We start from the raw sequence: 26148 nt of genomic DNA on the forward strand, positions 1-26148 counted from the left end.
CTTTAGTAAATGAACATTTTTAAAAGAAACCATATCGAGAGCTCCACTGGGCTACTGAGCCTCATTTTAAAACACTGTTTTGATTGTTTAGATACTAACACTAGCCTTGGCAAGGTTGTCTATCAAGTTTGTTCAAGGCAAGTTGCTACAGTATTTATCTAAGGTAGAATGCTGTAGACTCATGAATCTTCAGACAGCAGTGGAGGCCTATGGGAATGCTCTATTAAATGAAATAAAGAGCAACTTGGAAGAGAGCTGGGATGGTACTTTCTTGGTACTTTCTTTACTTCATAATGAACTCTTTCTAAACACAACGTTTATTTAAAGGGGATTTGTTGTTTTCTTAAACATCTTTAATTAAAGTTGTACTTCATTGTTGTTTAAAAATGCGATTAAAAGTGCACTAATCTAGATTCTTTTTTTTTTTTAATCGCATGATTAATCGAGATGAATGTTTTTAATCGTTTGATAGCCTTATATATACACACTGTATATGCCTGGATTAACTAAAGTACCCATTCTCACATGATTTGTGCCCAGACACAGAGCATGCCAACTGTGTTTTTCTTTATGAAAATGACAAATCCTTGTAACTGACTGTTCCTGGTATTTTTTCAAAGCAGATTTTTTATTTTTCTCTTTTTTTTTTTTTAAATAAAATGCTTGGGTTTCTTCTTGCTGTTACCTGTGTTTATACTTGTTTAAAAAAATACACAGACAGACAGAACACATTCTTTCAATCATAGATGGCAGAGAGTCAAACCCATCTCAAACAAATTCTAGAGCAGTTTACTGAATCAAATCAAACTATTTATATAGCACCTTTTATGGCAGAGCCATCTCAAGGCACTTAACAGAAAACGACAGTTAAAAACAACAATAAACTGCAAAAACCATAAAAACCATAAAAACAGAATTAAAACTCTGGGACACTAAGACAAAAACAAGCCAGATTAAAATGGAACTGTAGATGATAAAAATTAGTTTTCAATCCTGACTTAAAAATTGGAACAGTTGAGGCCTCTCTTACAGAGCCAGGGAGAGCGCTACCACCTGTGTTATTCTTAAAAGCCCTTGGGACAGTAAGCAGACCAGCACCTTGGGATCCGAGAGGCCACCCAGCAATATAAGGGACTAAAAGATCCCTAAAGGATGACGGAGCCAGACCAATCAGGGCTTTATAGGACCTTAAAATCAATCCTAGACTCAACAGGAGCTAATGTAGGGCTGCAGAATGGAAATTTTCTTTGTTCATTTTTTTGTCATATTAGAACCCTGGCTGCAGCATTTTGTACAAGCTGCAATTGGGATAAAACATTTTGGGATACCTGAAAACAGGGCATTGCAATAATCAAGCCTAGACGACACAAAGGCATGCATCAATCTCTCAGCATCCTGCAGCGAAAGAAAGCATCTTACTTTAGCAATATTTCTAAGGTGAAAAAGAGGCACGTGGGTCACATTCCTAATATGTGCTCAACTGGAGGCCAAGAACAATTTTTAACAAAGTGCATGGTGATAGACTATCATGGAGCTCTTGGGGAGGTATTCTGGAAACAAACCAAAATGTTTTGTTTTTTTTGGAAAAATAACCTATAGAATGTAATACAATTGCAGTTTAAGTGCATTTTAACCTGATGTTCTTTAGTTTTCCCCCCAGAAACATGTTTCTTTTTTATGGGATTCTGTAAGTATAACATATATAAGAAATGTATTTGATGGTAATTTGTTTTATCTAAAGTAAATCTAAATCAGGAATGAAATCACTGGAATAGAAACAGAAAACTGACATTTTTTATGATGTGTGCAATTGTCCATTAACAAATACTGAGTTTATTCAAAATGTATAAACATGCATGCTATTTGAAGTCAAAAGTATTTCATTATTTACTTTTATAAAGTGATTTTAAAAAATCTAGTGTGGGAACGGAAATTGAAGCTCAAGGTAAACTGACCAGGACACAAACAGGAGCTGGGTCAGAACAAACCTCTATTTGGAAAGCAGCAAAGTCTCCACATTCCAGGGACTTTACTGGCTTACTTATATATCCTTGTACGAATACACTTCACGCATGTAGAATCAAAGGATTTAAGATGAAAAAAGGACGCTATCTAGCGTAAGAAGTTTAAACCTATAGACAAAGAATAGACAATTACTAAGATGCTCAACTGTACCTCAAATTGTACCCTGGCTACCCAAATATCAGAGCCTTACTAGCTTAGCTCCCTGTGTTGCTCATGGCCCAGTTTCAGTGGAAGCAGGTGTGTCTTGTGCAGCGCTGAAGGGTTCTGTAATTTGGTACACTGTAGCACTTGTGTTGCATGTCACAATGAGTTGCATGCCTGCAGCCTCAGGACTGTATTTGTTCATTCCAGCAGAGGTTCACTCAAACACTGACATTACAAGAACACCGGGGAAACTGTTAGTCAATACAGCCACTGTACTGAGGGATAGGCCATTTGCCTGGGCACCTACTATGAAGCCCCCTTTGAAGTCAGAAAATGTATAGCTTTTCCATTTGCTCAACAATTGCACACAATCCTCACTTCGTTTATATAGGTCAAGTGGATCACATGAAATGTTACGTGACACACACACACATATATATATATATATATATATATATATATATATATATATATATATATATATATATATATATATATATATATATATATATATTTGCATTGTAGACTAGGGGATTATCTTTTATTTTATTTTGGATTTTTTGCTAAGTTAGTGTAAAATGAAAACAAAATTGCCTTGGTGGGTGAGGTAGAACAGTTCAGCATGCTGACTGGATTTCCATCTCCTTTAGCATCATTATAACATCCTGAGCCACCGTGACATAAGGTGCCCCTTTGTGGTACTTTGTGTTTATAGAGAATATAATATGTGCTAGCTACTGGGAACTGCAAAGAAAAAACAACGCTCGAGGGAACACATAATCACAGACTGATCAAGTAAGATTGTAAAAATATCTGTCACAGATAACTCTTAGAAAATGAGTAATCAGCTTTGCTCTGCATGGAATGGCTGAAACAATTTTCTTTAGACTATATTTGCAGTAAACATTTTTGTTTAATTTGTTATTCTGTTGTAGTTTTTACCTTCCCCTGCATGTCCAATGCCCAGTTTCATTGTTAATTTCATCTATTAAACCTTCCTGTCCTTATGGAATACATCTTATGACAGTTTTGCAAATCTCCAATGTGACACTGGCCAAACTACTAAATGCTCACATAATTTCACATTTCTGAAATTGTGGAAGTATTAGATAACATGCAATCTTCTTACCATGATCAGAACAACAGGATACAGTATTGGTAGACTGGTATTCCCAATTGATTCCACAATTTGTTTTATTTCCTGAAGGTCAGTGTCATTGACCTGAGGGGGAAATAAAACAGTCACGCTGTAACTCAAGAGGGCTGCAACAGTTAATTTAAAACATGTATTTGTGATTATACAAAGCATATACGTATAGGTATTTATATACTTATGAAATGAAATGCTTACTTATGCACGTCATAAGCATAGATACAATGCAGGCTTCTAAGAGAACACACACAAGCTGTAACATTTATTTGAGAGGAACACAAGGGTCCACAAAGGGTTAAACATAAACAGGTAACAGAAATAAAAACTGTCCCTCTGTCTATTAACAGGAAGCTTCCAACAAACTTTACAGTACATAACCACCAAGAGTAGTGAGAACGGATTGCACAACTGGCATTTATATTCCGGAGTCAGGGGATTTATTCTGCCTCTTTATATTCAAGTTTCACCAATAAAAAGTCCACACTCTCGTACAATACCAGTAATCTAATCCTAAAGAAGAATGTTGTGTTAGAGACTTGTTTTACCATAACGCTGTGCTAGCCAATCGACTACACTCTTAAATGAACATTACCAATATTACCAGTGCTTAATAAGGCTTCAGGAAGTACAATCAGAAATCAAAAGTATAAGGATTGTTGTTATAATAATAATAATAATAATAATAATAATAATAATAATAATAATAATAATAATAATAGTACAAATGTTGAGTGCTTTATTTGGATTATTTATAACTATCTATAATTCCTTTGTAAATAGAAAAAAACAAAGAAACTGGCATTTTATTTTGCAGTGCTACTATTTAAACAACACTCAGTTTAATTCTATTAAGAAAATAAGTATTCAGGGTTTATAGTAAATGATTCTCGATCTTTACCTAAAAGTAGTGCTGGGGCAAATATCTAAACATCTTAACGAACACTTTTTTACACTGTTTGTCTGTCAGAAATTACAGTTCAAACTACAGTTGCCAGAATAAAGCACTGGCTTTTGTTGTCAACATTGGTTTTCTGACTGTTCCTGTATCTACACTAATTCTTTGTTTCACAACCTTACACTCATTAATTCAGAAACGGCAATGTCACCTACTACAGCTCTTAAACAGTCTTGACCACAAACAAAGAATGAAAAGAAGGTTTGCACCATCAACGCCAGAATACCAAGACAGCACCAATCCTGGCATTCCAATATTTCCATGCAAGGGGCAAATTTGTAAATAGTAATTTTCTTGAATATGAGGAAACACAATAATCTACCAGTAACTGTTACAACATTGTAATAAATATGTAAACAATTGATGATGGTTGAATCCGGTAAGTTCTCTACATAAGAACATGTATACACAGTACTGTACTTTTTTCTTTACTTACAATGACATAAATAATATTGCGATACTCTTTCGCTGAAATAGTCTGAATGCAGGACACTTCACCGACTGGTGTTGACATGACTTCCACCTGTGAATAAGTAAAACAACAAATAATATTTATTTGGAGCACGGCCCGGGTTTTCATTTTCGTTGGAAATGGCAAAATCCACAGAATTTCTCCACCTGTTAATCCATTAAACAAATATCTGCCTGTCTTCTCTGTTTTATCCGCCAGCAGCTCACATTCATGCATAATTTTCTGCGGTTCTAAATGAGTAAGTAATGAGCATTTAAGTGGTTTTACCCACCAAAATAATACTTCCGATTAAACTGTGTTAGCAAACGCTATATAAACAAAATTGAAAATTGTACCAAACCAGCGGAAAAATTTGTCAAAACGCAAATGCAAACATGAGGGCACATTCTTATTTACCAATCGCTTGTTTAATTAGTACAATATAAAACAAACAAACATGATTTTGGGAGCTGTAGGTAAAAGAGGTACAACGTTAGGTTATTGTAATAACCCTGGTTCCCTGAAACAGAAATATATCCATTACACAATGGGTTAACCTATTATGCCAGATTCAAGTGAACAGTCTACCAAAGCTGCATATTACGCCCGTGACATCAGCACGCCGGTCTCCACGCCCACAGGAGACAAAAATGAGTGCAGGACAGCGCTCAGAACCATACATTTTATTCAGCCTACTGCATAGAATGTACACAGCAACCAAAGAATTGTAATGGATACATTTCTATTTCTGTGAACCAGGTTTATGACAATAACCTAACGTTTCCTTTCAATTACGCAATGTATTCCATTACATAATGAGAGTCCTCGGCCACTTGTGTGCAAGGGCGTCGACTCCTAGTGGGCCTGTTCCCCAGAATGGAGAACCAGAGGGGACAATGAGCCAGTTCAACGGAGGCAAATGAGCTGGCTGTTTCCATCACGAGAGGGCCTCCATACAGTATCGGGACACCGACAGGCGGATATGTGGTTGCAAGAGGGGGTGATTCACCTTGTGACTGAACCATGCTTGGAGAGGGCGCATGAGGAGAAGACCCAATGTAAGAGTCTGGGATGCTGGGATCAGGCCCAGAAGCCCCTGGAAGGTGACGACCTCCCGTGACACGCCGGGCTAAAACAACCTCAGGCACGTGTGGAGCCTCTTGATTCTATCCTCTGACAGAGTGGCGATCATGCTGCTCGAGTTCAAGCAGGTTCCCAGGTTGACGGTACCAGCTAGCTGAGCCTGTCAAGGTGAGCGGTCACCAGTTCCGTGTGTGCTATTGCCTGCACTGGAGACTCAGCACATATGAGCCAGTCGTCCAGGTAGCTGAGCACTCTGATGCCTTGTAGCCTTTGAAAAGGTGTGAGGGGCTAGAGAAAGGTCAAGCGGTACAACACGGAAGAAGTCCCTTGAAAGGAGAACCGCAGATATTTCCTGTGGCTGGGTCTTACTGGGACATGGAACTAGGTGTCTTTCAGGTCCACCATAGTGAACTAGTCGCCCGGTCTGACAGACCGCAAGAGCTGTTTCATTGTCAGTATCTTGAACTTCCTGCGCCTCAAGAACAGATTGAGCTGTCTGAGGTCAAGAATGGGCCGTAGGCCGCCGTCCCTTTTCGGCATCAGGAATCACCTGGAATAAAACCCCAACTCCAGGTCGGAGGGGTCTATTACCTGAATAGCCCTGCTATGTAACAGGGTGTTCACCTCTTGGAACACCACCAGGGCCATGAGGGTTGGAGACAGAAGTCGTAAGCACTCCCTTAAAGGGGGTTAGGGCCCTGTTTGAACTGGAGCGAGTAGCCAAGCTGTATTTTGGTGGGCACCCAGATGTCCATGGTGCTTGATCGGCAGTAATCCAGTTGACTCCTTGAATAAGGGCCCTGGACATGTGGCAGCAAACCCCTAGGGCTGCTGCTGAGTCGCTAGTGAGAAGAGGATGAGGTTGATGCCAAAGACCACGAAGTGCTTCTGATTCTGTGCTTTTTCGTTATACATAACATTTTTATTTAATATTTTATTTAATTTTTTAAAAATAAATAAATAAACAAATCCCTAGTAAAGAACACATTTTAGACACTCCAAAATGATATATGACGGAGAGTTTTGATCTTTTTCTAACTTAGAGATCTTCTCCATGTATGCATTTTCTTTTTAAGGTCCCAAATTCTGGGTTTGCAATGGGATCTATAACTATGCTGTTGCTTCCATAATTATGTAACCTTTCCACGGACCACTTGAAGGGAGCCAGCAGACCACCAGTGTTGAGCCGACCGATTGATAACCACTGCTCCAGAGGATCTCCTTTGAAAATAACCCCCACAAATGTTGAAACTGTGTAACAGAATATTAAAAGACGTATTTAGGTGAAGCACATTACCCTGTTTATTGTGGCATGACACTGTGGGAAATTCACAAAGCCAGCAAGTGTCTATAAAAAGAAAAACCTACTGAAGCTACTATTATTTACATGGTCCTTCATCTACAACTTTATATTTGCAAAGGGAGAAATCTAGCTAAGATCTAGTATTAGTAATTAGATATTATAAATATATTTATATATGCATAAATAAACAAGATGTGCATCCTTAATGTATGTTCAGCTGATTCTAAAGATGAAAACCTATGCGGTCATGAGTCCCAATTGCTTATGGATTTGAGGCCAATTAACATTAAATTGCAGAAAATGGTTGCAAATTAACCATTCTGATTTCTAGATAAGAATCAACCAATTATTCAGATACTTGGCAGTCATGTTTTTTTTTTTTTGCTTTAGTTTTGTTTTTAGGGCATTTTTAACTGGCTGCAATGTAAGGATTTTTAATATCATTTTTTGGATTTTTTCAGGATGGCAGCTGACACCAACTACCAAATTAATAAAAAAGCACACATTTGTAAAATGTATTCTACTGTAAATGCAGCTAAGTACTTTTGGAAGTCTGTGTTACAACCAGCCCTAAGGATGTGCATGCTATTTTATGTATATACAACTTCAACATTAAACACAGAGTAATATTTAGAATAATCAATGATAACTCAAATTGCTGTAGCTTTTAAAAACCCAACACAATTATCAATAGAATAGCTTGAGAACAAAATAAAGCATCCCTGGGAGTGTAATTTTGAAAATTATCATACTAATACCCCCTGTATTATGCACACAATTACAGGTAGGGTCATTTCAGGAAGTTCCACATGTGTAGCGATACGGTGGTGTGCTGTGCACTGTAGCATTGATCAAAGCACTTATGAAGTTACTTGTCAAAAGGCTTAGTTTCTTATACATTTGACCTTATTTTCTAGTCTTTACAGTAAACACTGTTGAGGCAGGATCCTGTTCAGATTAGTGATTTGTTTAGAGTTATTATCATGTCATGGTTCGTATGGTCGAGTTTTACGTTTTTGTTTCTAAAGCAGTTAATCAGCATGGTTCGGATCATACTGCAGTTTAGACCAGCAAGAGTATTTGCATCAAGCAGCTAAAAATGGCTGAAATGGTAAATACCAGCAATAGAAAATACTTGTTCACCTCTAATTATTTTATTTATGTTTGTTTTACAGTAAAATGGCCTTCTGTTTAGTTTAAGATTTAGTTATTCAGCCTAACAACAGATACTATAAGACATCAGAAAATGAAGAAAGCAAGACATTTCTAAGCTTAATTAGAAAAAAATGGCTATAGATGTCTCCAGTGTAGGCCACCCAGGTTGGACGCAGTTATTACAATATGTTATTATTATTATTATTATTATTATTGTTATTATTATTATTTATTTCTTAGTAGGCACACTTACCCGGGACGACTTACAGTTGTATACAAAAAATTACAGTACAATTAAGAGCAAGACACAAAATACAATGACTTCAGTCCTAATAAGAACAGTATGTGGAATGGTTATTACAAACTGTTTATATAACGTTGATTTCGTCATTGACTTTAGAGAGATACTTTACCTTGAGCTGTGTGAATGTCTTCTCAAGGCAGTGAGCTAACTGGACTGCATCTTGCTCTACACCTGTGATAACACAGGCCTTCTGGGAAAGGCTTTCTGAAACAGAACATTTGGAGATTTAGATTTTACAAACAGAAGCAACAGCATAAAACTGCACACACTACAGCTATTTATTTATACATCCAAATGATGGTGTGCCTTTTTACTCTGTTTGGTCAGAGAAAAGAGGAATGTGTTTCAAACAACAAATCGATTTCTGACATACATTGTGTATGCATGCAATTACACAGGAGTCATTTATATATAATAAAACAATTAACCTACGGTCACCACCTATAAAATGATCTCATTTAAATACAGGTGATCCTTGTGTCCCAAACTTATAACATGAAAACAGTAATTCAGGTTCTTAAACTTCATGACAAGTAATAAAGGCATAAACATGTTGAATCAATTTTTTTCATCACAAAGAGATCAGTCATTTCCATTTAGTATATAATGATTTGAAGAATAGCATCACCATAATGTATAGCCAATTGGAAAACACATGGCCTAGATAGCATTCATTCCAAGAACAGCTGCTTAACTAATCAGGAGGCATCTACAAAACTACTAGCAAATGTATTGTTACATCCCTTATGTCGGGTGGAAAACTTCAGAGACTGGTTGGTAAACCTGAAGTAAAACTGACACACAAAAATGCATGTGAGGCAGGGCTGAAGCCCTGCTGCTGTAAATAGTGTGTGTGTGAGGTTGGCAGGGATGGGGTTAAATCTGTCCCTGCCAGCAATCACAGGTGTGGCCATTCCCCAGTTAGGTCATTGATGCTAATTGGGGAGTGGCCACATGTACAAAAAGTAAAAATCATTTATTTCGAAGAGTTTACAGGTGAGTGTTTACACTGAGTTTGCATTACTTTGTAGTGAAGGTAAATGCCCCACCTACAACTGTTCAATCTTTTGTTTAAACCTTTTATTTTGGCCCTTGTGCCCTGTTTGCTTGTTCCAGTGTGTTTGTTTCTTTAAAATACAGTTTAACATGTATGCAAAGGATTTCTAATCACAATTCTAATAAATTGCCAAATCTCTAAACCAAAATTCTATACAGTTTCAATTTTTTTTTTCATTTTAACTATGAAGGACTAATCGTTGAGTTGAACGTGGAACTGAACATGATTCCAAACCGCTGTTAACCTCTGATGTCCTGCAAGAAACAATCCCGGCACTTACACTACGACGAGTGCTGAAGACAGACATACATCTAGGATACCAACTATAACAACATTAATATAGTCTGCTGGGCACTAAAATACTGATCATTTAAAGAAAAATGAATACAAGATAACAAATGTAAAAAAAAAATAAAAATCTGGCTTAGCTTTATAAACACTTTTTATGATATAATTGACGACAACACTTGCAGAAGAGTTTGTATATGTATTTTTAGTTTGAAATTTTTCTATTCCTGCAACAACACGAAAAACCTCAGGAAACAACTGCAATATTCAACAATACCTAAAACAGTGTTTTCCTTTTACCTTTCCATCAGTCTCTTGTTTAAAGAGCTAATTTGTGGAACGCCAGAGTGTCCAATCCTGATTTCTATTAGACTGGTTGTACGGCTTTAATATTCTGGCTGCCTTTTTGCTTGGTAATAGATTTGTAAACAAATGCAGTGTCGTCTACTTTTTTAACAAAGATCTGTTGTGTTCATGTTGCAAGACCCACTGAGCCCACCCAGGCCTGCTGTGCATGCCCAGACGTACCGAGTCTAGTAACATTACCACAGACTGCCAAGACCAACACAGCTCAACTTGGTTCACATACTGTAAGCAAAACACACAGCCAAAAAATGTAAGCCCTCCGTCACTGTCCAATGTGTTTTCAATCTGATAAAAAGGTAGATCATATGATGTTTTAATAAGCAAGTTTTGTTTGAATAAGTTTACATTTACCTGTCATTTTTTAAATTCTATGAACTATACGAGAAATATTTGCAGTAAGGTTACTGGATTCAGTCATGTGTCTACTTTCATAATTTCACTTCATTTTAATCTCCTGCTATTACATTCAAAAGAAAAAGAACACACAATAGAAATGAATTTGCCTCTGAAGCCCCTTAAAGGGCTCTCTTTAGAAGAGAAGCGTGCCTCACTTCCTTTCATCGCTCAGCTTCTTGACCTAAACCAAAAAACAACCATGGCAACTGCAGCAGAGACGTCATTTAGTGAAAGCAACTTTCCTTAAAACACACCTATTTGACACCAGCAAGACCACTACAACTAGCTGTCTATACAGTACCAAGCTGAAATAGTTCATGCTACATAACACAAATGTACTGTATTTTTTGTCGAATTTGAATCGTGCATTGCACACTTCTGTATACTTCTATACTCATACACCTACAAACAAAATAGAATACAGAACTAGAAACACAAAAATGTATTGAAGATCGATCGGGCTGTAATTGAAAACAAGCGAGTTGTTTGTAAATGCAACATTAGATGCTTGGAAGGAGGAAGATTTGATCACATCAAGCAAAGGGGCCATACTTCAAAACTATATTGTTACCAGAGGAAGCATGGCGCCAGATTGACAGAGGAGCATGTTTGTTTCTTCATAACATTTTTGAAATATCAATAATGGTTTGTTAAAATTATTACAACCATGATCTTTTGTGGGTCTTTATCAGCTGTATTTGATTGTCATTTTGGGGTTAAAATATTTTCTTTGAAGACTGCCATATGTGGTTGTGATATCATCCACATAATTCTAATACCTCATGCTACTAAGAACACAAACTAGTTTAGCAATCACATTCTGGAAATATGAAAATTGGACCGACTAAAACAAAAAAAATCCCACCAAAAAAAAACCCCAGCCTAATCCAGGAAACTAACTTTTAATAACAATAGATGAAATACTAATTACAAGCTCTTCAGCTATTCAGCCAAGCGGTATGTCTAGTCAGCATGTACTGTACCTAGAAAAAGCTTTTTTTTTTTTTTTTTTTTTACCATTGAAATCTTCCTTGAAGAGTAACAGTAGAGGTATTAAACATCACAGTTAGAGTTTAGCAAAGGGACAGGTTAATGGTGTACTTGCTCTACTGGACGTGTTCAGAGCCCTTCTGAGGCAAAAAGGTGCTTTAACCGTAATTATATAAGGCAGGGTTATAAAAAGTAAATCAAACAACAAATGTCAGAATGTAAATAACGAAGGAAAATACTGTAGGTTGGCATTTGACAGTTTTTCAATTGCCAAGAAGTCTGAGTAAACATGACTAGCAGACCATGCTTACCGGTACTCATATCAAAGATTATTTTAGAAAAAGCTACAGTACAAAGCTAATCGCTGACTAATAATCTACACCCCTTTCCAAAAAACAAAACAAAAAGAAAACAGCAACTATAAAACATAGTAATTATTCCTCACTTGATGATTGCTGCAATACATTCCGTCTCCATCTGGTTTTACTTCAGATGTTTTGGCAGATTGTTTATTAAAAATGCTGAACACGTGTCCTAAAATGGACCCCTGTCATACCCTGCGTAAACACATGCCAGACTGAAGGAGACCCTTTTAACACACAACATTCGTTTTCTGTCATATATCTAGGAGCCAAACCGAGATATAATGGTCACCCCAAGGATAAGTATTTTAATTTGTGTGCTGGCTGTTTTATTTGTGAAATCTACTGGTACGGTCATGGATAAATTGTAAAATCATATCTGTATTGATATCAGGGAAATTACTTTATTGGTTATGAACATGCATGTGAAATGTATTCTGAAACTGCTAGAAGGTTAGGAGTATAAAATAAAATGTTGTTGTAGTTGTTGTAAAATCAAAACAATTATCGTGTTCAGAATGTACAGCATGACATGTGGGTCACTGAAAGAGTTCAATAAGGGTTAGTACTATTTAACATACTAAATTCTGTACTTCATAGGACACAATTATATCCCTGTACAGTTTAAATGTAGATGCATTTTATTGATAGCTGTGTGGGTATTTTAATATAAATTAAGTGGAACAAAAAACAGTCAAAATAAATGTGTTATTTAAATATGTGTGCACACCAACAGTATGCTTTACAAATAAATAACTGTTTTGCCGCTTGGCAGTGTTGCATACTTTCTATGATACCATTTACTATCAATGTGACAAACATATTGAAAAAAATATAATTCAATACAAATATGAAATTATTATTCCACCACCACAACACAGAAAAGGCACCATGGAGAACCACATAATAATAATAATAATAATACTAATAATAATAATAATAATAAAAGATTACAGGTCTCGAAATGTGACCAATAACATGGGTCATTCAAGAATACATAAACACAGAATACAATCTATTGAATAATGACAGGCTTATCCAGCAAAACAAAAGTAATGATCACCTATCATGAAATGTCAAATGAGATTTTAAACAAAACAGACAATAAATTAAAAATGCGAAACTGACTGATAAGTTTTTACTTTAGAACCATTAATACAAAAATAAATTAAAAGGGGATTATCTCATACGTACAAGAAGGCATCTTGTACATAAGAGAGTTTACAAACAAGAGGAGGTCATTCGGCCCATCTTGCTCGTTTGGTTGTTCGTAGCTTATTGATCCCAGAATCTCATCAGGATTTTCTTGAAGGATACCAGGGAGTCAGCTTCAACAACATTACTGGGGAGTTGGTTCCAGACTCCCGCAATTCTCTGTGTAAAAAAAGTGCCTTTATCTAACCCATGTGACCCATGGTCCTTGTTTCTTTTTTCTGGTTGAAAAAGTCCCTTGGGTCAATGTCAGTACCTTTCAGAATTTGGAATACTTCAATCAGATCGAAACTTAATCTTCTTTTATCAAGACTGAATAGAATCAATTCTTTAAGGCTGTCTGCATATGACATGCCTTTTAAACCCGGAATAGTCCTGGTCTCTCTTATTTGAGCTCTTTCTAGAGTAACAATATACTTTTTGTAGCGAGGTAACCAGAACTGAACACAATATTCTAGATGAGGTCTTACTAATGCATTGTAAAGTTTTAACACTACTTCCCTTGATTTAAATTCAACACTTTTCACTATACAGTGGCTATAGAAAGTCTACACCCCCTTTCAAAATATTCACCTTGTGTGGCCTTACAATTAAAATGCATTAAAAGGTTTTTTTTTTTTTTTTTTTTTTTTTTTTTCCCCCGTTATCTACACATCCAACCCCACAACTTCCAAATGAAAAAAATATTCCAGAAATTTGCAGAAAATTAATTAAAAATAAAAACTGAAATAGCTAGGTTGGATAAGTGTCCACCCCCCTTGCAATAGCAATCCTAAATGAGCTCAGGTGTAACCAATCGCCTTTAAAATCACACACCAAGTTAAGTGGCCTCCACCTGTGTTAAATTGTAGTCTTCCCAGCGACAGCGAGTGGAAGCGACAGCGAGTGGGAGAAGTACAGCGTGGAAAAGTACAGAGCAGTTTCGAAGCAGAAAGGAGAAATTGCATCTTGAATTGCTTTAATCAGAAAACAGAGGACATTGGGGAAACACAGCCGCGTGTGTTTTTTCTGATAACAAACAAGCTGAAACTCGGAGCAGCTGATTCAAATTCAGCGCCGTTTTGAGACACGGGCGAGGGGAGGAGCCGACAGCACAGCAGAACAACGCAGTTAAACGAGGCAGTCTTCCCAGCGACAGCGAGTGGAAGCGACAGCGAGTGGGAGAAGTACAGCGTGGAAAAGTACAGAGCAGTTTCGAAGCAGAAAGGAGAAATTGCATCTTGAATTGCTTTAATCAGAAAACAGAGGACATTGGGGAAACACAGCCGCGTGTGTTTTTCTGATAACAAACAAGCTGAAACTCGGAGCAGCTGATTCAAATTCAGCGCCGTTTTGAGACACGGGCGAGGGGAGGAGCCGACAGCACAGCAGAACAACGCAGTTAAACGAGGCAGTCTTCCCAGCGACAGCGAGTGGAAGCGACAGCGAGTGGGAGAAGTACAGCGTGGAAAAGTACAGAGCAGTTTCGAAGCAGAAAGGAGAAATTGCATCTTGAATTGCTTTAATCAGAGGACATTGGGGAAACACAGCCGCGTGTGTTTTTCTGATAACAAACAAGCTGAAACTCGGAGCAGCTGATTCAAATTCAGCGCCGTTTTGAGACACGGGCGAGGGGAGGAGCCGACAGCACAGCAGAACAACGCAGTTAAACGAGGCAGTCTTCCCAGCGACAGCGAGTGGAAGCGACAGCGAGTGGGAGAAGTACAGGCGTGGAAAAGTACAGAGCAGTTTCGAAGCAGTTTGAAAGTAGGTTGACGGCTGCAGAAGAAACTAAACTTCAAAAAAAAAAAAAACCCTCAACATGGTCTTCAAGCCAGTAATCTGTGACACCTGCTTGATGTGGGAAATCCGAGAAAACCCACCGGAGCTAAACCAAGTGTGCGTAAAGTGCCGCGCGATCCAGGATTTGCATAAACTAGTAAGCATGCTAGAAATGGAGCTGGAAGAAGTGAGACAGCAACAGGATCTTGAGGAACTGGCACACCCACAATTCATGGAAGTCTGCATCACCCCTAACAGACTGAAAGCCACCAGGGAGATAGAAGGTCAGAACAGCTGGGTTCAGGTAGGCAGAAGCAGGGAAAAAAAGAAACTTCGTCAAACACCACCAGAAATCAAAACAACCAACAGATTTGAGTCACTTCAGAATTTTGATGAGCAGAACCAACAACAAGAGAATGAAAGGAACAACATCCAGGACCCTATTGACAGTGGTGACAAGACAGTAAAAAGAAGGGAGGTCATGATTGTTGGGGACTCCATATTGAGAAACACAGCAAGTTCAGTTCGCAGTTTGGACCCCCTTACTACAACAGTGTGCTGCCTTCCGGGAGCCTCGGTCAAGCACATCACTGAAAACGTGGACAGGCTCCTAGAACGAACAGGAGACGACCCGGTAGTAGTCGTCCACATCGGTACAAACAACATTGGAAGAGACAGACCAAAATAATATAATATTTGTGGGTATACACTGTATAGGAAAGACAGGCAGGGCAGAAGAGGAGGAGGGGTAGCGCTATACATAAGAAACAGTCTTGAAGCCCAGGTGTTAAACCTGGACAAAGAAAATAAAACCGAATCAATATGGGTCAGAATAACAGACAAAAATTCAAAAGGCATAACAATAGGAGCATGCTATAGACCGCCAGATTCAGACGGTGAGCACAATAATCTGTTATACAATGACATTAGAAATGTGTGTAGCAAAGGAGAAGCCATACTAATGGGGGATTTCAACTTCCCCCAAATAAAATGGGAAAACCCGGTGGGTAGCGCGAAGGATGAAATAGAAATGGTGGAAATGACAAATGACTGCTTCCTAACACAATTTGTGAAGGCACCCACTAGAGGGGAGGCATGCCTTGATTTAGTCTTTTCAAATAACGAAGATAGAATAACTAAAACAGAGGTCAGAGAACCACTGGCAAACTCAGACCACAACATGGTCTCATTTGAAGTGTTTTTTAAATCCTCAAAAGTAAAGACTAAAGCTAAGGTTTACAATTTTAGAAAAGCAAACTATGAAGGCATGAAACAGAGACTAACAGAAGTAGATTGGAGTAAAATAGAGAAAACACCCACAGAAGAAGGATGGTTGTTCTTCAAAAATGTAGTACTAGAGGCGCAAAACAATTATATCCCTAAAGTAGACAAATCTAAATGTAAAACTAAATTGCCAAAATGGTTTAATAGATCAATTAAAAAAAATATTCAGCGAAAAAAGGCACTTTACAGAGCATTAAAAAAGGGACCAAAAAGAAAGTACACAGAAAGAGTACACAGAACTGCAAATGCAAGTCAAAAAGGAAGTTAGAAAGGCCAAGAGAGAAATAGAAATGAACATTGCTAAGGGAGCTAAAACCAATTCCAAAATGTTTTTCCAATATTACAACAGCAAGAGAACATTCAAAGAGGAGATAAAATGTTTAAGAGATACAAATGGCAAAATCGTAGAGGAAGAAAAAAAAATAGCAAATATGTTAAATGATTACTTTTCACAAGTTTTTACAAAGGAAGATACTGACAACATGCCCCACATGTCATCCAGTTCCTATCCAGTTTTAAATAACTTTAGCATAACTGAGGCAGAAGTGTTAAAGGGACTAGGAGCTCTTAAAATAAACAAATCCCCTGGGCCGGATGAGATCCTCCCAGTAGTACTCAAAGAAATGAAAGAAGTAATTTACAAACCGCTAACCAAGATCATGCAGCAGTCTCTTGACACAGGGGTGGTACCGACAGACTGGAAAATTGCAAACGTAATACCGATCCACAAAAAGGGAAACAAAACTGAACCAGGTAACTACAGACCAGTAAGCCTGACTTCTATTATATGCAAACTTATGGAAACTATAATAAGATCCAAAATGGAAAATTACCTATATGGTAACAGGGTACTGGGAGACAGTCAACATGGTTTTAGGAAAGGGAGATCATGCCTAACTAACTTGCTTGATTTTTTTGAGGATGCAACATCGATAATGGATAATTGCAAAGCATATGACATGGTTTATTTAGATTTCCAGAAAGCTTTTGACAAAGTCCCGCACAAAAGATTAATTCTCAAACTGAACGCAGTTGGGATTCAAGGAAACACATGTACATGGATTAGGGAGTGGTTAACATGTAGAAAACAGAAAGTACTGATTAGAGGAAAAACCTCAGAATGGAGTGTGGTAACCAGCGGTGTACCACAGGGATCAGTATTAGGTCCTCTGCTATTCCTAATCTACATTAATGATTTAGATTCTGGTATAGTAAGCAAACTTGTTAAATTTGCAGACGACACAAAAGTAGGAGGAGTGGCAAACACTGTTGCAGCAGCAAAGGTCATTCAAAATGATCTAGACAAGATTCAGAACTGGGCAGACACATGGCAAATGACATTTAATAGAGAAAAGTGTAAGGTACTGCACGCAGGAAATAAAAATGTACATTATAAATATCATATGGGAGATATTGAAATTGGAGAAGGAATCTATGAAAAAGACCTAGGAGTTTTTGTTGACTCAGAAATGTCTTCATCTAGGCAATGTGGGGAAGCTATAAAAAAGGCTAACAAGATACTCGGATACATTGTGAAAAGTGTTGAATTTAAATCAAGGGAAGTAATGTTAAAACTGTACAATGCACTTGTAAGACCTCATCTTGAATATTGTGTGCAGTTCTGGTCACCTCGCTATAAAAAAGATATTGCTGCTCTAGAAAGAGTGCAAAGAAGAGCGACCAGAATTATTCCGGGCTTAAAAGGCATGTCATATGCAGACAGGCTAAAAGAATTGAATCTGTTCAGTCTTGAACAAAGAAGACTACGTGGCGACCTAATTCAAGCATTCAAAATTCTAAAAGGTATTGACAGTGTCGACGCAAGGGACTTTTTCAGCCTGAAAAAAGAAACAAGGACCAGGGGTCACAAATGGAGTTTAGAAAAAGGGGCATTCAGAACAGAAAATAGGAGACACTTTTTTACACAGAGAATTGTGAGGGTCTGGAATCAACTCCCCAGTAATGTTGTTGAAGCTGACACCCTGGGATCCTTCAAGAAGCTGCTTGATGAGATTTTGGGATCAATAAGCTACTAACAACCAAACGAGCAAGATGGGCCGAATGGCCTCCTCTCGTTTGTAAACTTTCTTATGTTCTTCTTATGTTCTTATGTAGTGATTCACATGATTTCAGGATAAATTCAGCAGTTCCTGTAAGTTCCCTCTGCTGGACAGTGCATTTCAAAGCAAAGACTCAACCATGAGCACCAAGGCGCTTTTAAAAGAACTCTAGGACAAAATTGTTGAAATGCACAGATGAGGGGAAGGGTATACAAAAATATCAAAGGCCTTGAATATGCCTTGGAGCACGGTCAAGACGATTATTAAAAAGTGAAAGATGTATGGCACCACCAAGACCCTGCCTAGATCAGGCTGTCCCTCCAAACTGAATGACCGAGCAAGAAGGAAACTGAACAGAGAGGCTACTAAGAGGCCAATGGCAACTTTTCAAGAGCTACAGGTTTTTATGACCAAGACTGGTCAAAGTGTGCATGTGACAACAATATCCCAAGCACTCCATAAATCTGGCCTGTATGGTAGGGTAGCAAGAAGGAAGCCATTACTCAAGAAAGCCCACCTTGAATCCTGTCTAAAGTATGCAATAAAACACTCAGGAGATTCTGTAGCCATGTGGCAAAAAGTTTTGTGGTCTGAAATGGAACTTTTTGGCCTAAATGCAAAGCATTATGTTTGGCACAAACCCAACACAGCACATCACCCAAAGAATACCAACCCTGGTAGCTGGCAGCATTATGTTATGGGGCTGGGGCATCTGTCAGGATAGAAGGGTTAAAATGAATGGAGCAAAGTACAGAGAAGTCCTTGAGGAAAACCTGCTGCCCTCTGCAAGAAAGCTGAAATAAGGATGGAAGTTCACCTTTCAGCATGACAACAACCCAAAGCACAGCCAAAGCTACAATGGAGTGGCTAAGGAACAAAAAGGTAAATGTCCTTAAATGGCCCAGTCAGATCCCTGACCTAAATCCAATCGAAAATTTGTGGCATCACTTGAAGATTGCTGTCCATCAACGCTCCCCAAAGAACTTGACAGAGCTTGAACAGTTTTGTAAAGAAGAATGTAGGTGTGCAAAGTTGGCAGAGACCTTTCCCAACAGACTCACAGCTGTAATTGCTGCCAAAGGTGCTTCCACCAAGTATTAACTCAGGGGGGTGGAGACTTATCCAATTACGATCTTTCAGTTTTGTATTTTTAATATATAATTTTTTTTCTCAATAAAAACTATTTTTTCCTCTTAACAGTGTGGAGTATGGTGTGTAGATAAGTTGAAAAAAATCCTAATTTAAATGCATGAAACAGACACTGGCACAACAAAATGTTAAAAAAGTTCAAGGAGGTGTAGACTTTCTATAGGTACTGTATATCCGAGAATTTTGTTGGCCCTTTTTTTTCAGCTTCCCCGCATTGTCTAGATGAAGTCATTTCTGAGTCAACATAAACTGATAGATCTTTCTCATTGATTCCTTCTTCAATTTCAGTATCTCCCATATGGTATTTATAATGCAAATTTTTATTGCCTGCATGCAGTATTTCTATTCTAAATGTCATTTGCCATGTGTCTGCCCAGTTCTGAATCTTGTCAGATAATTTTGAATGACATTTGCTGCTGCATCAGTGTTTGCCACTCCTCCTATTTTTGTGTCATCTGCAGATTTAACAAGTTTGCTTACTATACCAGAATATAAGTCATTAATGTAGATTCGGAATAGCAGATGACCTAATACTGATCCCTGTGATACTCCACTGGTTACCTCACTCCATTATGAGGTTTCTCCTCTAATCAGTACTTTCTGTTTTCTACATGTTACCCACTCCCTAATCCATGTGCATGCATTTCCTTGAATCCCCACTGCGTTCAGTTTGAGAATTAATCTTTTATGCGAGACTTTGTCAAAAGCTTTCTGGAAACCTAAACAAACCATGTCATATGCTTTGCAATTATCCAAAACAAGCAGGTTAGTTCATCTCCCTTTCCTAAAACCATGCTGACTGTCTCACAGGACACTGTTACCATATAGGTAATTTTCCATTTTTTATCTTATTATAGTTTAAATATAATAGAAGTCAGGCTAATTGCTCAGTAGTTACCTGGTTCGGTTTTGTCTCCCTTTTTTTTTTTGGATCGGTATTGCGTTTGCAATTCTCCAGTTGGTCAGTACAACCCCTGTCTCAAGAGATTGTTGCATGATCTTGGTTAGTAGTTTGTAAATAACTTCTTTCATTTCTTTGAGTACTGTTGGGAGGATCTCATTTGGCCCAGGGGATTTGTTTATTTTAAGTCCCTTTAACACTTCTGCCTCTGTTATGCTAAAGTTATTTAAAACTGAATAGGAACAGGTCGACCTGTGGGGCATGTTGTCTGTATCCTTTATAAAAACTTGTGAAAAGTAATCATTTAGTATATTAGCTATTTTTTCTCTTCATCTATGATGTTGCCATTTATATATCTTAGACATTTTACTTGCTCCTTGAATGTTCTTTTGCTGTCGTAATATTGGAAAAACTTTTTGGAATTGGTTTAGCCCTTTTGGCAATGTTCACTTCTATCTCTCTCTTGGCCTTTCTAACTTCCTTTTATACTTGTGTTTGCTGTTCCAAGTACTCTTTCTGTGTACTTTGTTCTTGGTCCCTTTAAAACACTCTGTAAAGTGCACTTTTTCTCTTTTTTCTAATTGATCTATTAAACCATTTTGGCCATTTTATTTTAGATTTTGATTTGTATACTTTTGAGATGTAATTGTTTTGAGCCTCCAGCACTACATTTTTGAAAAAATAGCCGTCCTTTTTCTGTGGAAGTTTTCTCTATTTTAGTCTTTATGAGATAATCCCATAAATCTTTTTTTTTTTTTTTTTTTTTTTTTTTTTACCTTGCAGTTCAGGACTTCTGTACTTCTACATGTTGGAAACAAAAATCAAATGGCGCTTAACGAGCTTACCCATGGCTATGTGTATTGTAGTTATAATAAACAATACGTTTTACTTTGCACCCCAGCTCAACTTGAAGGACTTCTGACCATTCTCTAGTCTCTACAGTATGTGTTGTGCACTCAAATTCGCTGGATGAAATGTTTTTGGACCGCTTAATAAGGGTCCCCTTTTTTGAATGAGGACCTTAAAAAGGGTAAGATTTGAATAACTATTATGTCTTTCTGTTTCCATGGCATTTTTCACTGAATAAAAAGGGATGGTTTATGCTGATTTGGTACTGATTGCAGAGCAAAAAGTTGATCACCAACTTCAGCTCTTACAGTAATATGCACTTATGATAAATATACACATTATTAATGGGAACATCCAGAAAGTACATTTACACAATGTCGCAGCTGTCAGTTTTTGCTGTTCTTTTACTACCTATTTGCAATATTTGTGTTTAAAATATAAACTTTTCCATAATCAACATGACTTGCATTTATTTTCTAATAAGTAGTAGGCCCTGCTCTCTGATATTTTAAATATGTACATATACCAGATGATTGACTGAAGTTTTAAACCTGTTGCCCCTAAAGTTATTCACTATAACTACACAATTACAACAATACCTGTGAACAGATGTTTTAATTTGCATGTTTTTCCTTCTACCATAAGGGAAGACTCCAAAGCAGTCTGCTGCAGTGCATGTTAAACCACTTAATGACATACCGGTACCATACAATGACATACTGAGAGCTGCACTAGTTCAATCAGCTAAAATGAACCAACAATCACGTACCCTTAATTACTGATTCAGCTGCAAACAGGTCCCGTTTGAAGGTCACCTAAAGGACATACAAACCTTATTAGACTAAAAGCTAAAATCAATGAAAACCTAATATGAAAGCATACAGTGAAGGAAAAACTGTACATGGTAAACACAATAAACAAATGATGTGGTCAAACACATAATTACAGTAAAAACCACCAGCATGAAATGGTTGTGTTATTCACCAGAGACAAATTAAGTATTAAAATAATCACACCCTATTTTGTAACTATTTACAACGTTTTAACATGTTGATTTTTTTTTTTTGTTTTGTTTTGTTTTTTTTACCCAGATTGCTTTCCTGTACAGTTTTTACAGTATTTTCCTGCATATACTTAATACAAACAAACCTTCAATTTGAAATATCACTCTTACTTTAACATTGTGTGCAACAAAAAATAGACTTTGATAGATACTGTCTTACAAAACGCTGTGGAATAATCTGGGGGACTAGGTGGTCATTTTACAGGTTGACTTGAATCAAATCCCGGTTTAATTAATAATTGTCAGATAAACAGTAACTTGAAGAAAAAGTCATAGATAGTTTGTGAATAGAATTATACAGTGTGCCACTTGAAGTATGCATCCTGCCTTTTACAGCAATATTGAGATGTAACAAGTTATATTTTCTGTATTTAGAAGCCCAGCTTTTGATAAAAGCATAAACACAACAAGATGTTAACCATTTTTGTTTTGTTTTTAACAGAGTTCATAGTAAAATTTGTCAGACAATGCATAGTGTTAACATGTCACAGCAAGAAAAGTTGTAGCTTTCCATAACAGTATTTGGAATGTATTTTAAACAACCAATAAAAATATATACCAGCAGTTATTATGCTAACAAGATCCCTTGAGCTCACAATATTCACCAAAGGCTTATTTTTAAATTACAATGTATATCTGTTGACAATAACAAACCACTCCCTGCACAGTGCTGGCTTTTACTCCCACCCCCCGCCCCAAGGTCAGAAGAATGTTTATCCTTTATTAAAATACACAATAGTTATGATGGTAACAATTTTCAAGTTAATAAACACCATTTGAAACAATTTGGCAAAAACATTTTTAAAATGTTTATGCATTTATTTCCTCACAGTGTTTTGAGACAGGGTATTGAAACAGTATACCCCAATAACATTAGCTGCCAACAGCTAGGCATGGAATATGGTCATGAAAATGTAATCCTGTACATAGAAGGGATGGTGGCATGGTTAACATCTTGGATCATAGGGAGATTGTCGTAGTTTAGCTCCCACAAGAGCTAAAAACACATACTAGTGAATGACAACATTCAAATGTGATTTGCAGGCTCCAGATAAGCTAACACATATGGAGCTAAGACAGTGCCTAATAATGGGAAAGGTGTGAACGTGTTAACCATTAACAGCTTGCTAAAGATATTCACGTTTAGCAGAGTGGTTAAAAATATATTAACCCTTACCTTCCAGAGAGTGGGTGGCCCCTCAATAAGTTTGGCTTTAGATCTACAGTTCTGCAGGACTAGCTGAAGACATTCTGTTCCGTACTCAAAGTCATAGTCGCTGCACTGCAAAAATAAAGTTACGGGTTTGATAATTATCTAACTCTTCACATACAAAAATCTATTAAATATACTTATTTAAACCTGGATTATACAAATCCACTCGAACAGTTATCCCAAACAGGCTTTTGGATTCACCATGGAATTAGACAAAGCAAGTGCTGTATCAAATCGGTTACCTGTCGGCCAATTTGTGTTATTAGTAAAGGTAGTAGTAGTAGAACATAAGAACATAAGAAAGTTTACGGACGAGAGGAGGCCATTCGGCCCATCTTGCTTGTTTGGTTGTTAGTAGCTTATTGATCCAAGAATCTTATCAAGCAACTTCTTGAAGGATCCCAGGGTGTCAGCTTCAACAACATTACTGGGGAGTTGGTTCCAGACCATCACGATTCTCTGTGTACAAAAGTGCCTCCTATTTTCTGTTCTGAATGCCCCTTTGACTAATCTCCATTTGTGACCCCTGGTCCTTGTTTCTTTTTTCAGGTCAAAAAAGTCGCTTGGGTCGACATTGTCATACCTGTTAGAATTTTGAATGCTTGAATTAGGTTGCCGCGTAATCTTCTTTGTTCAAGACTGAATAGATTCAATTCTTTTAGCCTGTCTGCATATGACATGCCTTTTAATAATGTATTTGTCAGACACATTTATCCAAGGCAACTTGCAGGTGTTACAGGGCAGTACTGGGTTAAACGCAAGATGAATATTTAAATACAGTATAGTTTACAGTAAGTGTCATAATCTTTGTTTAAAGAGTAAGCAGTGAAAAAAGTGACTGAAGTGCAAAATGCCTATAATTGCTTTTATGGGTGAAATGCAAGATTTAAGTAAAATAACATTTAAACATTTTAGTTTGGTACATACAACACCTATCTAATAATACCTATAAACTGCTGTACACTTTAAAGAAATAGCGTATGTTTATTTGTGGTAATGGACAAGAACACAGGTTAGGTATTTAGCAGAAATGATGCCATAATTATATCAAATTGCAACATTTCATCTGTTTGTGGTATCTTTTCAATGTATTGTGTCTTTCAGGTTGTGTTACAAGTAAAAGTAGACAACATCTCAAATGTGATTTTTCACAATAGACCACATTGGGGACAGTATAATGTGTCGTCTTATTCTTTTTTCTTATGCATTACACCAACATGCTCTCCTAAAAAAACGTACCTGAACTCCCTAAAGCACTGCCTTTGTTATACTGTATAAACAGTGACTGACCACAGTTCATTTCTCTTTTTATTGCATTCTGATATTTAACTGAAACTCCAAATACCCATTTTAACTAAGGAAATGTGATGAGTGACACCAAAGTATATTCTGGAAGAGCACTATATGAGGGTCTATAAAACTGCATACGTCTCAACAAATTAAGTACCTTTGATCAGCACTCTTTATCAAAATATACCCTTTATGTTGTCTTCTCCAGCAAGTCAAACTGACCTGTATCAAACATTAACACAATAACTTAAACTGTCTACAAAGCAGAAATGCATGTCACATGGTCTAAGCAAGATCAGGATGTATACAATCCTGAAGGATTAATATGTGCCTTTGTGGCAAGATGGCTTGCGAGTGACGCCACACCAGGAAGAATATGGACACAGAATGTTGAGCGAACTGCGCTGTTGCACAGGTTTACTGTAAAAGAAATAAACAAAAAGGTTTAACAAACAAAACAAAACACAATGGCCAATAAAAAACAGACTAACAGACATGGAACAAACAAACAACTATCGTGCTGGTCTAAACTAGCACTCTCAACGAATGTTTACTTCTCTTAGGTTTCTCTCCTACTCATGACTCCCATTCCACCTCTGAACACCTAACCCCCAGCTGTGTTGGGACCCAATTTCTAATTAATCATTCACTGGAATCCCAGCACAGTCTGCTCAAGAATTAAATTGTGCAATCCCTGTGCCCAAAAACAAGTATGCATTTTAAATAACCCATGACTCACAACCAGCACTATACCCCATGCACCAATACACACAGACAAACAATAACACACCATGCAAAACATAAAACACGCACAGAGGTGGGGCACACACCACAGCCATCAAATATGAAATCCCTCCTTGTTTCTGATATACAAAGTATTATGGCATTGGCAGCTTTGTAAAATTACTGGGATGAAACAGGTACATTTTTCTTGAATGATACCTTCAAATCTAACCTTACACAAAATCATAATGCTAAAAAAAACCTAAAACAAGCCTAGCTGTTTAAAGCAGTAAATCTTTACAAAACACTTGACTTTGTGGACGCATTTAAAAAGGCCCCCTGCCACCCCTACTCTTCTTCTAGGGTAGGGGTTAACAAAGCCATCGGGGCAGCTTAACCAACAGGGGGGGGGGGGGGGGGGGGAGTCTGGCTGTGGGCAATCCCTAGCCTGGCAATCACACACAACTTATTTTTTATATATTTATCTTCAGCAAAAACACAATTTCCCTAACTAAAAAAACAATACAAAATGGGAAGGCACTTGCTCTACTGCTGTATCTGAAGTTTATTAATCATGGTATCTCCTGTATAGATCATCAAAGAACTATTCT

General features: G+C 37.3%; 1 protein-coding gene across 2 annotated transcripts in view; it reads right to left on the reverse strand.

Annotated features, from left to right (window-relative positions):
- The window catches only part of crppa (CDP-L-ribitol pyrophosphorylase A), a 64405-nt gene that overhangs the window by 24666 nt on the left and 13591 nt on the right, over nt 1-26148 (reverse strand). For both annotated transcript variants that reach the window (XM_041246278.1, XM_041246279.1), the window contains exons 5-9: nt 23489-23593; nt 22018-22063; nt 8683-8777; nt 4714-4800; nt 3299-3391 (exon numbers count right to left, since the gene is read on the reverse strand). In XM_041246278.1, the coding sequence (XP_041102212.1) occupies nt 3299-3391; nt 4714-4800; nt 8683-8777; nt 22018-22063; nt 23489-23593 (426 nt within the window). The remainder of the gene's footprint in view (nt 1-3298; nt 3392-4713; nt 4801-8682; nt 8778-22017; nt 22064-23488; nt 23594-26148) is intronic.

The sequence above is a fragment of the Polyodon spathula genome, chromosome 3, assembly GCF_017654505.1.
Source record: "Polyodon spathula isolate WHYD16114869_AA chromosome 3, ASM1765450v1, whole genome shotgun sequence".
NCBI lineage: Eukaryota > Metazoa > Chordata > Actinopteri > Acipenseriformes > Polyodontidae > Polyodon > Polyodon spathula.